At 39.0% G+C, this 14,186-nt stretch overlaps 1 protein-coding gene across 7 annotated transcripts in view; it reads right to left on the reverse strand.

The window, feature by feature from the left end:
• Positions 1-6,491: 6,491 nt before the first annotated feature.
• col12a1b (collagen, type XII, alpha 1b) overlaps positions 6,492-14,186 on the reverse strand; it is a 150,291-nt gene continuing 142,596 nt past the window's right edge. For 5 of the 7 annotated variants that reach the window (XM_028605437.1, XM_028605440.1, XM_028605436.1 and 2 more), the window contains 3 exons: positions 13,589-13,657; positions 10,658-10,828; positions 6,492-7,539 (listed from right to left, as the gene is read on the reverse strand). In XM_028605437.1, coding sequence (XP_028461238.1) covers positions 7,418-7,539; positions 10,658-10,828; positions 13,589-13,657 — 362 coding nt within the window. In that variant the 3' untranslated portion in view covers positions 6,492-7,417. Of the gene's footprint in view, positions 7,540-8,674; positions 8,863-10,649; positions 10,829-13,588; positions 13,658-14,186 lie in introns of those variants that run through there. The other 2 variants (XM_028605441.1, XM_028605443.1) reach the window with 2 other exon arrangements.

Genomic DNA, 14,186 nt, shown 5'->3' on the forward strand with positions numbered 1-14,186 from the left:
AGGAAGTTGGGATGGATGTTTGGGACATAAAACACAGGGCTTTCAAGCCGGGGAGTGGAGTTTATGTCCTGGAAGAAGTTAAGGAGAAAAGACAAGACTTTCACCCAGGAAACGAGTGTTCGTGTCCCTGGAGTACTACTTCAGGGGACCGGTGTGTTAACCCTAACCACAATCTTCTTTCTAATCTTAACTAGTTGTTTTGGTGTCTAAACATTGTAAAAACTGTCGTCGCTGCGTGGCGCTTACCTTTTTGTCGGCTAAACTCAACTGCAATGGCCACTGAAACGTCACGGTGCTCTGTACCCGGCTCACAGTCACCGTTTCTCGGCTAAATTTAACTGTCAGCGTTCGTGGTAATTTGGTAGGATATCATACGAACCCGTTGATGAGAATGTGTTGTTCCAGCAGCAGCAGGCAGCTGTTTTCACAGCTGGAACGAGCTCTGATAAACCCACTGGAGCAGCAGACAGACACAGTTAAAGACTGGCTGGTCGCTAACTTAAAGCTTCTCAAATGTGACGATTTTTTTTTAGCTTTTCTTTGTCTTTTGTGATCGTACGCTCTCAGAATATTAGTAATATTGATTGGTTCTCGTTAGTTAAAGCTCAAATCTACTCGTGACAATCTGTACAGCTGCATAAAACCTTTCCACACTTGTGGCCGTTTTTCAGGAGAGGTGATGTAAATGTTCTTAGTGCCACCCACAAAGCACAAAGATAGGTTCAATTTCTTTTTATTAACTGGGAGAGGCTTGCCTGAAAATCTGACTGAATTGTACATTACTTTTCACGATCCTCTTCCCCGGGACTGTGAGAGATTCTGGACTCTGGTCCGACTACTGCTAGAGACGAATAATAAATTATTAAAACATTTAGTTTTAGAGACATTATTAGACATTATTACTGTTAAAGAGTTTGTGAAGCTCCTGCTCAAACTTGTAGTTGTGCAGATGGGGAAAAAAAATCCTTTCTAACACGTTTATTAGAGCTACAAAGATTAATCAATTAGTTGTAAACCATTAAATAAATAGCCAACTACTCTTTTTTTATGAAAAACTTCTGATTGCGGCTTGATAAACGTGATTATTTTCTAGTGTCTTCTCTCCTCTGTGACAGTAAACTGGATATCTTTGAGTTGGGGACAAAACAAGTCATTTGAGGACATCATATTGGGCTTTTTGGGAAACACTGATCCACTTCTTTTTTTTTTTTTTCACCATTTTCTGGCCTTTTATAGATCAAACAACTCATCAATTAAATCGAGAAAATAATTAGAGATTAATCGATAATAAAAGTCACCGTTAGTTGCAGCCCTAATGTTCATCCTCTTCAGTAATGTGAAGAGGAAATCCTTTAAGCAAAGAAGCAAAGATCCTCTTTGGAACCAGAAACGACAACAAGGGGAAATGTGGTGTTGATTATGTAGAATCATGATAGTAACCTTTGACTTTTATTGATCGTATATGAGGATCATGTGGTGAATGTAAGTGACCTCAGTGTCCTGCAAAGTGGTCCTCGTAGTGTCTTTAATCAAATTTCCACTCAGCAGAGTGAGTCGGAAGAAATGTGCGTGCAGTTTACAGTTTATTCCTAATGACCTTCAGTCGTCAGCAGTTAGAGGGAAAGAAAATGTCCCAAAACATTTCATCATGCTCAGATATGTTTTGAATTTTGCCACCATGAAAGATCGTATCTCAGTCTGTTTTCTTTTGCAAGGCCGAGGGAGGAACTTCAAAGCTGCTGATATACTCGAGGCTCGGGGACAAGGCTGTTCCGCCATCCTCTTCCCGTTCCAATTAGACCGCAGGAGGTTTCTGATTAAAATCACCACAAACTCTGTTTCCTTTTTTCTCCTGATGCTTCACCAGCGTGCTCTATGTTTTAACTCAACAAATGAGTAAAAAGCTCAAGTAAAGTCTTGAATTAACAAACCACCTTGTCGATTACCCTCCTCCAGAAAACAGTCGGGCCTTTACACATTATTATTATTATTATTATTATTATTATTATTATTATTATTATTACAGAAGGGCTAGAATTTAATCTGCAGATTATTTTCTCTATTACACATCAACAAGTGGTATAAAACAGCCTCAACAGCTTCCCAAAGTCATGTCTTTCAGTTCCTTGTTTTATATCTGGCCAATAGTCCAAAAAACTACAAATACATTATTTACTTACTTACCTACACTTACACGTGTTCAAGAAGCTTATCATATCTGCTGAAACTGCCCCTCTGTTCGAGTAGAACTACATTAAGCAGACAATTAAAAAAGATGCACCAATCAGAGCCAGGTGAATAACTGCATGTCAATCACTGCTCATGCACATGCATTCATTCTCCCTTGTGGGGGGAGGGGCTTAGGAGACCGTTTTGGGCTTTAGCTGAAAGGGGGGAGGGACTGAGATGTTGTCCATGTTCAATTTTTTTTTTCTGGATCTTCACAGTCCTATCTACGGCACCTTTTAAACGTGCAAATTTCTGGCATTTTTGCTTGAAAAATTACTTATAGTAAACTGTACCGAGTTGTGGACAAAACAAGACATTTAATTAACATTTTTAGCCTTTTTCTGACATTTTATAAAGTGTCACTCGGAAACAATTCCACCATGTTTGTACATGTTCAGTTAATCTAAAGTAAGTAAAGAGATAATCCGTTAAAGGAGGATTATTTTAAAGTGTAGAAGCAGTAAATCAACACTATTCATGTTCAATAAACACATGATGTGATGTGATGTGATGTTGAGGCCATAAATATAATTTCCCCTCTCTGATAATCTAAACTGTCTTCATGGGATCGTTGCCTTGTGTCTGGTAGCTACAGATGAGTCACACCCCAGAAGCGATGAACTCATCTGTTCAGCCGCACGTTGATGATGAGGTGTTTCCATGCTGGTGATCCGATGTTTACAGCTTATAGATGATTAGTGCGCCTCACTCGTGTTCTCAGCTATTAAGCCACTTTATGTTTGTGGCGGTGATTCAGGGGGAAACTATCTGAAGAGAAAATAGCAGCGAGCGAGTCGGTGCCAGTGGCGTTAGCCAATCCTCAGCAGCTCCCGAGTTCAGGGTCGTAAAAAATTTCCCGACTGCACTATTTCTGCCTTTCCATGTTTCCACTCCAGGATGGAGGCCCTTCCCTCAGAGAAAAAGCCCAGTGACATGCTCTGCTCTGGGTTCTGAACCTGTACTTGGCCTGTCTCGGTCTGGTAAAGCTTACTTTTTTTTATCATTTGATTTGCTTGTTGAATTTAAAACAAACAAAAGGAAATCCTTTTCAACTTTCTGTTATTGAACAAAATTAAATTGATCATAAAAGGCACCGCTAACCAATACGAAAAATCGTAGTGGCTTTCACCGTATGTCGCACCCTTTGGACGATGTGTTTGTTGCGCCAGTTGAAATCGCGATAACTTTAATTAAAAAAATTAAAAAAAATATATATATATATATATATATATATATATATATATATATATATATATATATATATAATATAGTGCAGCCCTACTGTAGACCACTGTAGTCTGCCCCAATAGGTGCCCTGAGCTAGTTATTTTAATATTCAAAAATATTCCAAGTACAGTACAGGCCAAAAGTTTGGACACACCTTCTCATTCAATGCGTTTCCTTTTTATTTTCATGACTATTTACATTGTAGATTCTCACTGAAGGCATCAAAACTATGAATGAACACATATGGAATTATGTACTTAACAAAAAAGTGTGAAATAACTGAAAACATGTCTTATATTTTAGATTCTTCAAAGTAGCCAGCCTTTGCTTTTTTTTTGATAACTCTGCAAACCCTTGGTGTTCTCTCAATGAGCTTCATGAGGTAGTCACCTGAAATGGTTTTACCTTCACAGGTGTGCTTTGTCAGGGTTCATTAGTGGAAGTTTTTCCCTTATTAATAAAAAAGCAAAGGGTGGCTACTTTGAAGAATCTAAAATATAAGACATGTTTTCAGTTATTTCACACTTTTTTGTTAAGTACATAATTCCATATGTGTTCATTCATAGTTTTGATGCCTTCAGTGAGAATCTACAATGTAAAAAGTCAAGAAAATAAAAAGGAAACACATTGAATGAGAAAGTGTGTCCAAACTTTTGGCCTGTACAGTAGGTTTTCACATTATGTTTGCTCTGGTGCATCATATAATATTGATATTTTTTTCAACATACTATACTATGACATTTTTATGACTTTTATTTGACATACTATAACTTTTTATATTTTTATTACATACTATACTATGACTTTTTTGTATTTTTATAACATACTATACTATGACTTTTTATATTTTTATGAAATACTATACTATGACTTTTTTCATATTTTCATGACATACTAAACTCATAACTTTTTTCATATTTGGACGACATACTATACTGTGACTTTTTTTCCGACTTACAGAGGCTTGCAAAAGTATTCATACCCCTTAAACTTTTCCACATTTTGTCACATGACAACCACAACCGTAAATGTATTTCAGTGTGATTTTATGTGATAGACCAACACAAAGTGGCACATAATTGTGAAGTGGAAGGAAAATGATACATGGTTTTCAAATTCTTTTACAAATAAGAAACTGAAAAGTGTGGCGTGTAAAAGTATTCAACGCCCCCTGAGTCAATACTTTGTAGAACCACCTTTCACTGCAATTACAGCCGCTAGTCTTTTGGGGTATGTCTCTACCAGCTTTGCACATCTACAGACTGACATTTTTGCTCATTCTTCTTTGCAGAACAGCTCAAGCTCAGTCTGATTGGACAGGAGTTTGCATGGGACAGCAATTTTTAAGTCTTGCCAGAGATTCTCGATTGGATTTAGGTCTGGACTTTGACTGGGCCATTCTAACACATGAATATGCTTTGATCTAAACCATTCCATTGTGGCTCTGGCTGTATGTTTAGGGTTGTTGTCCTGCTGGAAGGTGAACCTCCGCTCCAGTCTCAAGTCTTTTGCTGACTGGTTTTCTTCTAAGATTGCCCTGTATTTGGCTCCATCCATCTTCCCATCAACTCTGACCAGCTCCCCTGTCCCCGCTGAAGAAAAAAGCTTCCCCACAGCATGATGCTGCCACCGCCATGTTTCACGGTGGGGATGGTGTGTTCAGGGTGATGTGCAGTGTTAGTTTTCCGCCACACATAGCGTTTTGCATTAAGGCCAAAAACTTCAATTTTGGTGTCATCTGACTCTGACCACCTTCCTCCACGTTTGGTGTGTCCCCCACATGGCTTGTGGCAAACTGCAAACGGGAGTTATATGGCTTTGTTTCAACAATGGCTTTCTTCTTGCCACTCTTTCATAAAGGCCAGATTTGTCGAGTGCACGCCTAATAGTTTTCCTGTGGACAGACTGTCCCACCTGAGCTGTGGATCTCTGCAGCTCCTCCAGAGTTACCCTGGGCATCTTGGCTGCTTCTCTAATCAATGGTCTCCTTGCCCGGCCTGTCAGTTTAGGTGGACGGCCATGTCTCGGTAGGTTTGCAGTGTTGCCATACTCTTTCCATTTTCGGATGATGGATTGAACAGCGCTCTGTGAGATGTTCAAAGCTTGGGATATTTTTTTAGAACCTAACTCTGCTTTAAACTTCTCCACGACTTTATCCCAGACCTGTCTGGTATGTTCCTTGGCCTTCATGGTGCTGTTTGTTCACTTATGTTCCCTCTAACAAACCTCTGAGGCCTTCGCACAACAGCTGTATTTATACTGAGATTAGATTACACAGGTGGACTCGATTTACTAATAAGGTGACTTCCGAAGGCAGTTGGTTGCGCTGGATTTGATTTAGGACTATCACAGTAAAGGGGTATGAATACTTTTGCAAGCCTCTGTACTATACTATGATTTTTTTATATTTGTGTGACATACTACTTTTTTTTGGGGATATTTTTTCAACATACTATACTATGACGTTTTAATTACTTTTTTATATTTTTTCAACACACTATTCTATGACTTTTTTGTGATTTTTTTTTTTTCATACGACGTGTGATATTTCTTTGACATACTATACTGTTTTTTTCCGACTTACTATACTATGGATTTTTATGTTTTTTCGACATACTATACTATGACTTTTTATATTTTATGACATAATATAACTTTCTTTGTGTTTTTACGACATACTATGAATTTTTTTGTGATCATTTTGACATGCTATACTATAGTATATACTGTATGTTGCAAAATTATAAATACTCTGAGTTTATATTTGTTTGACATATTATACATTTTTTTGTGATATTTATTTTTTATATTTTTACGGCATACTATACTATGATCTTTTTTTGTGATATTTTCATAACATAACTATGACTTTTTTCGTGAAATTTTTTCATCATACTATACTATGACTTTGTATATTTGTATGACATACTATGACTTTTTAAGTCCTGCCTGTTCTAGTATATTATTTTTTTCTTCCCCCTGTCCCTCACAGATTCTGTGCAGACTCCTGAGGAAATACAAAAAGCACACAGACGTAAATTTTCAGTAGTTTTATTGAAAAATGCCTCTTCTGTTTTCAGAAATAAATAAGAAAATAAGGCTGTGGAATTCACAATCTGCAGTTTAAACATGAAGTAGCAATACCACTTCCATAGTGTTGCACGCAGGTTTTGACTGCATTTGATACTGAGAAAATGACAAGAATTACAACAACTATATTCTGGTTAAAACAAAATGAAATGTAACAAAAACACATGTACTAAATATACACCACAGACATGCAATTCCACCTTTTGTTAAAATGAGCTGTGACTGAATAAAGAAAACTGATAAATATTAAGCTAGAGATACAAAATGAAAGCGGTGTTTAACTGCCATAATGAAACTGAACCTGGGTTAGAAGACGACGCTGAATGAGAAGGATTATATTGAACATAACTGGATGATCTGTTATATTGAACATAACTGGATGATCTGTTATATTGAACATAACTGGATGATCTGTTATATTGAACATAACTGGATGATCTGTTATATTGAACATAACTGGATGATCTGTGAACAAACATTTTCTGTCTTTTTTCTTTAGCTTTGTTACAATGAGTGCACTGTTCAACACTGCTAGTTCAAACAAACTGGATGCAAATATGTTACAAGCAAAAGACACCAGTGGAAAAAGAAAGCTCACAGGTTGTTTTCTTTTCATGGATTCTTAACTTTTTTTTTTCTTCCTTTTTTCAACACTCGTGCCCAAACTCCCTCCCCTCTGTCCACAGCCTTCACCTGCCACAAAAATGAATATTCACATACGTTTTAAGGCATTCAAAGGTATTTTTTTCCAATAAAGTCGAGGTGTCAAACCCCGTTTTTTGTGTGTGTATAATGTGCATAAATCCAAACAACAAACCGGTTGAACAAGACAAAAAAATAAAAAATATAGAAAAAGAGAAGATGGCTTGTCTTATGATGTTAGCCTGCTGGATGCCTTTCTTGATAGTGATCTCTTTCGACGCTGGTTATTCGACAGCTCTTCCTCCTCGGGGTCTGGGACTACTTGGGTGTCGGGTTCAGGTGGATATTGGCCTGCTCGGAGATAGCGTTTGGGCCAATTGAGCATACGTTTCTCAGTTTGTCTCAACATGCACAAAAATGTTTTGTGTGTGTGACTGCTGGCTAAAGCACTGCTGGTTAGTAAACAGCAGGGGCGTGTCCACTGTCCAGTCGGGGACATCACTAGTTAGTCTTTCTTAGGACCACGTGTCGCTCTCTGTTTAAAGATGTTGATTTTGTGTGAAACTTACTAATCCATTGCAGCAGTTCTTAGTGCATCAGGCTGCAGGTCATTATGATTACATACAGCTTATACACTTCAAATCACACGGTTTAGAATTCTTGATGCTAAAAGAAATCTAGTAAGCTAATCAGGAGTTGATGATTGGTTAACTAGTTCTTGTGAATTTGGCCAATCAACTGTCAGATTTGAGTGGGTGTGGGATCAGGTTGAACACGCCCCTGCTAACCCTCTCAGTGCGGTTATGTTTTCCCTTTCTGTTAGAAGGAGTTAGTCACTCAACCATTATCACTGCTGTCATTACCCCCCCCTCTTCAACAACTCATTCATTTACAAAATAAAACAAAACATTTTCTACACAGAAGTCAAGTTCTTCTACCACCAGCCTGGAGAAACATTTGGTATTGCATTGTTAGTATTTTATATAACATACAGATACAGTATAGCTGGTTTGGGTGAAAAATATAAAATAAAACAAAAGAAGAAAAGAGAAGTGGCTAATCTAAACATCCAGGCTCACAGGTGCAGAAGTGATTGAGTGTGGCCCTGAGCCGTTTAAAATGGCTACAAACACGTGGGCAGTAAAAAAAAAAAAAAAATAATAATAATCAAAAAAAAAAAAAAAAAAAAAGGCGTTTTTGTTGGCATTCAGCAAGCAGCAGGTTGTTGATTTGCAAGGGCACAAGCTTATAAACTACAGATGTTAAAAACTAAATGTAGTGGGCTTGATTTAAACATTTACAAGGCACAAATTAGTTTATTTACACGTCCCATCGAGAGATATGCTGTTAACAGAGTTGCTGCTGCTGTTGCTGGTGATGCTGCACAGGTTTCTCTGTTACAAATCCACCTTTTTGTTAGTATTTGTTTGGGTTGTTTGTTGTTGTTGTTGGGTGCATGCTCCTCCAATGAACACAACACTTTCTGTGTTTTTGGTCTTTGGCTTCAAGATGCAAACAGGCCACTAAACAGGTCGGTGCCATCACCGCTGCTGCTGCTGCTGCTGCTGCTGCTGCTTTGTTCTACTGGCTGTGAGTCGTTGTTAGTTTCCCTCTTTGTTGTTGTGGTGTTTTTTTTTCAGCATAGTTTGTTAATGGCTTCCTTCAGCGGTTATCCTTTTAAACAAAAGAGTGTTTCAGTTACAGGACTTTAGTTTGGTTCAGTGAAAGCAGCACAGGCGGCATACAAAGTGTACTACGGTGAACCTGAAACAGGCCGGAGATGGAAGGTGTCAGTGAGCTCAAAGCAGAGAAGACCGCGAATAAACAACTTCTGAGTGGCTCTAGTGATTAGTGACTTTTCACACATGCGTTAATCCTCCAGAAGCATTCCAACATTTTGAGAGATCCTTGTTTGGTGTCTTAAAGCCCCGATACGCTGTGAAACCACTGCTGCTACAACCTACAAACTAACCTGAAAATGAGACAGAGTATACTGGCTGAGTGGTGTTTTTTTTTTTTTTTAACACAGTAAGATTAGTAATATCACAGTGTAGAAATAAAAAAGTAGAAGTCCTGCTTTCAAAATGTTAAAAGTTAACCAAGATTTTATTAGACAGCGTATGAGGGCCTTTAACCAGAGTCATATCAAAGGACAGATACAGTGGTGCTCATAAGTTTATGAACCCATGCTAAAGTTGACTAAAAAGAGGAATAAAAAAAAAATCATCTTTTGGAAATTGAGCTTAATGCCTTAATTAAAAAATGAGGAAAAATCCAACCTTTAAGGACACCAATTTTCTTTGTGAATGAATTATGTATCAGAAATAAATAAATGTTCTTCCTTAAAATACGGGGGGCTTAAGTAAGTTCAATTCAATTTTATTTATAGTATCATAACAAGAGTTATCTCAAGACACTTTACAGATAGAGTAGGTCTAGACCTGGGACAGACCCAGGCTCTAGGTAGGCGGTGAGTCAGTCCACCCCTATGTTGGATTCCCATAGTTATTTCATGGATCCAGGATACTATGCATCCTGATAAAGTTCCCTTGGCTTTGGAATTAAAATACCCCCCCCCATCATCACATACCCTTCACCATACCTAGAGATTGGCATGGGGTACTTTCCATAAGATCATCTCTCAATGCAAATCAAACCAGCTATTAGGCTAACTGAAATAAAACCATGCCAATTTTACATAGGGGTTTACTGACTTATGCCCCCCGTATTTTAAGGAAGAACATTTATTTATTTATGATACATTATTCATTCACAAAGAAAATTTGTGTCCTTAAAGGTTGGATTTTTCCTAATTCTTTTAATAAAGGCATTAAGATTCTTTAATTCCTCTTTTTGGTCAACTTCAGCATGGGTTCATAAACTTATGAGCATCACTGTAACATTCTCATCGGTTTGTGTCCGGTGCTGAGATGGATTCATTTCGTGATTAGCCTAGCTTAGCACAAAGACTGGGAGCAGATGGAAAGTGCTAGACTAGCTCCACCCAAAGGAAGATTTAAACAGGTGAAGAACTAGAATAAACAGGTTTTCTTTGTTGAAATTCTCAATACTTTAATGAATAGTGTCAACACAAGCAGCTATTAAATAGCTTTAACTAGGTAAGATATTCATTTAAATCCGGGACAATCTTATCAAGACTCCACGGCTCCATTTTATCTGCTACCAAAGCTATCGGACAGCTTTCAAGTTGTTGGAAGGTGTACTTTTTCTCTTTCGATGGAGCTAGGCTAGCAGTTTCCCCCCTGCTTCCAGTCTTTGTGCTAAGCTAGGCTAAACATGTCCTGCCGTCTCTGTGCTGGACTCATGTTCTCATTTGATTTGGAGCGGAGACAAAAATGTTGGAGTGTTCCTTTACGGTTTCGTCCCAAATTGAAAAACCCAACACCAGCTGATTGGAATAATTAGCGAGATGTTATTGAATGAAAGCAGGCTAGCTGTAGCTACGTACCTCCGTATCCCTGGCCGTTGTAAGGAATCCCGACACACTGAGAAGAGTCACAGTATCCAGGAGGTCCTGGAGGCCCGCGGACTCCGGCGTAGCCTGGACGTCCGGGGGGACCACGAGGTCCGGCAGAGCCTGAAGGGCCGGTGGGTCCTGTCCTGCTCTCTCCTGGTGGACCTGAGGGGGGGGACACACAGACAGTAAAGCATTATGTACTGGAGGAAATAAGGCAGGAGACACCCAATCATCAGCTGATATTTGCCTCGTTGACCACCATTGAACTTTCTGCAAATTGACAGCTGGCGGTGGCCGATGTTTATCGCTTGTGCGGCCAGTGTTGGTTAGTTGTTGTACGCTGCTACTGCAGCTGCTGATTGGCTGAAGAAGAGTTTATTATTGGTTTTACAAATTTAAGTGAAAAGAAAAGTCTGTGTGGAGTAGTACACTGACTCAGAGAAAAATCAGCAACAAGAACATTATATTCTGTATGAAGAACACAAGGTGAAAGACTGCCCTAATTATGTTTCTGATCGCTTTTACATTTAGTTTTTGTTGGGATATATATATATATATATATATATATATATATATATATATATATATATATAGCAGAATTTATCAAATTGATTTAGGTATAGCCTTCAACAATTTTAAATAAAAGAAACTAACTTTAAGAAACATTTGCCAGAATGATTACCGACTCAGCTAAATGAAAAAGGAGATTCAAAGCATTATTTATTTTACTAAGCTGAAACAAATTAATCGATTAGTCAACAATGATCCACAGAAAATGTATCGGCAACTACAATAATTGATTAATTGTTCAAAGCATTTTTGGAGCATAAATGGAAACCATTTTCTTCTTCTCAGCCAGGAGGATTTGCTGTGTTTCTGTCACGTATGTGATATTAAAGACATTGGATGTCATTACGTTGGCTTTAGGCCATTTTTTTTATTATTTTACAGACCAAATGATTAAGCACTAATGAAAATAAAAGAGGACCCGAAGAAGAGATGATGCAAAGACACTGGAACGTTCACCTACATCCGTCAAATAACTTAAATCCCTCCCATCCAAACTTGGCCTGCAGCGCCTGTTTATCAAGTTTGTGAAGCTTTACTAGAGCGTTTGAAAAATGATGATTCTCCGAAACAACGAGTGATTCTCCTCCATGGGTTTGGGTTTTTATGATCCTTTGAACAATAGAAAGGCGTTTATGGCGCTCATTATTTCAGAGATGACTGTTATATTCTTGTGAAGCTGCCCAAAGTAAAAACCCCGGGGAGGGTTTTGTGATCTCCAAACCAGATAATTAATGGCTCTGTGTTCATCGTGCTCACGTTTCAGCTGGAAATAAAACAAATGAAAAGCTGTTGTAACTGCTGCTGACAGTCTCGGGCACAACATTTGGAACATAGGGGGAAAAAACTAAACTATGAGAGGAAAAAAAAAACTGAATGTGCTGATCCTTTTTCCCTCTCTGCGTTATGTCTAGACATGGACAAAGCCGGCTTGGAACGGTTCCCTGTCGCTCCTCCTCCTCCTCCTCCTCCTCCTCCTCCTCCTCCTCCTCCTCCTCCTCCTCAGCATGTGTTGTGAATGAATGAGTCACTGCTGTCCACTTCCTCCTATACCAGGACGTTTCCCTCTCCACTCCCGCTGTTTCCACAACTTGACCTTGTGTGCTTCAGACTGGATCGTGGGGCTGCTGGATGGATGTGGGATTAGTGGAGCTGCGCCGAGGCTCCGGGCACGATGACATCATGATTTCTGTGGTTGTTGTTTGAGCTGATTTTAGCAGGACGAGCTGCAGCTTCAGTGAGGAGGCGAGGGGGGGGCTGCGCAATCACGGAAGGCTTGTATCGTGTGTTGTCATTACTTAGAATTTCTCATGCGGGAGACAGAAACTACACACTATAGCTTTAATCATAGTTAGAGCTGCAAAGATAAATTGATTATGATAATTGGTTAGTTTGACTTATTTTTCTGTGGAAATTTTTTTTTTTTATGTGAATATGTTCTAGTTTCTTCTCTCCTCTGTGACAATAAACTGGAGTTGAATTTTGGACAAACAAGACATTTGAGGTCATCTTGGGCTTTGGGAAACACTGATCCACATTGTAGAGACCAAACAACAGCCGTTCATCGGTAGCTGCAGCCCTAATCCTTATGGTAACTAACTACTACCCGCTCTGTGGTATGAGAGGATCTGAAGCAATTAGTCAATCAATCCATAGGTCGATCAACAAAATATCTATCAAATGTTGTGGTGATTGTTTCAATCATTTTCAAAAATCTCCAAATTATCCCCGATGGGAGGATGTTATGCTTTTAGACTATCTGGGTTTGTACTTGTTGGTTAATCAGATTCTGTGGTTGCACCATTAGAAACATAACTTTAAAAAAAGTATTCACTTAGGAGCACTTGGGGTTCAAAGTCTTTCTTTTTACACTTGGACATGTGACTGGATTGAACTGCCTACCTTGTGGTTTTGGGGCTAACACTCTACCCAATTTACAAGTCCATATGTATGGTTTTGCATGTTTTAGCGCATTACCAGCAGGCACTTTATGTTACCACTGAACAGGTTTTACAGTTGTGTTTTAAAAAGAACGTTTTTTGATTTAGAAACTTTATTTTTATTATATTAACCTTTTTTCTTTTCTTTTAAAGATCATTTTTTGGGCTTTTCCGCCTTCAATTTTGACCGGACAGCTAGGTGAGAAAGGGGAGAGAGAGGGGGAAGACATGCAAGAAACCGCCACAGGTCGGATTCGAACACCGGACCTCTGCGTCGAGGTATCAACATCTCAGTACATGTGCGCCTGCTCTGCCCACTGAACCAACCCAGCCACGCTTATGCCTTTTTCTTGCGTGAAATCAAACATCAGCCTGTGCAGCAGACAGTGAGATTAAAATGAAGTGGCAGACATACCAGCAGGTCCTCTCTGCCCTTTCTGTCCGACTCCTGATGTTCCTCGTTCACCTTTCTCTCCTGCAGGACCTGAAGGAAACACACAGGATCACAATCTGTCTGGTCACAATATTCCTGTTAAAGTTCTAGATTAATAATGATAAAAACACAAAACCAAACAGCATTCTAAATTAGTGTTGATACAGGCCGACATGGAGGACTGAGGACAACAATAAGAGCTTTTCTTCACATAATCATAATCAAGGGTCAACTTTTATAACCAGTTTGAACTGATTCATATTAAAACATACTCTGGGCCCTATCTTGCACCCGGTGCAGCGCAGTGCAAAGCCCGACGCAAGTGTCTTTGCTCGTTTAAGATGTTTAATTAACAAATGCACCTGTGGCCATCTGTGTCCCACGGGCATCCTGGTCTTACAGGGAGGTGTGTTCAGGTGCATTCTGGGAGTATTGCTATCTTGAGGCAGCAGGAAGTGATCGCACCATTGACCAACAAAAACCTGGTCTAAAGTTAATAACGCAGCATTTCATTGTTATTTTAATAGAGCATTAGTAAAATGCTCCTAGGCTCGTTCACAGCGAACACACACTATGCTTG

The sequence above is a fragment of the Perca flavescens genome, chromosome 18 (assembly GCF_004354835.1).
Source record: "Perca flavescens isolate YP-PL-M2 chromosome 18, PFLA_1.0, whole genome shotgun sequence".
NCBI lineage: Eukaryota > Metazoa > Chordata > Actinopteri > Perciformes > Percidae > Perca > Perca flavescens.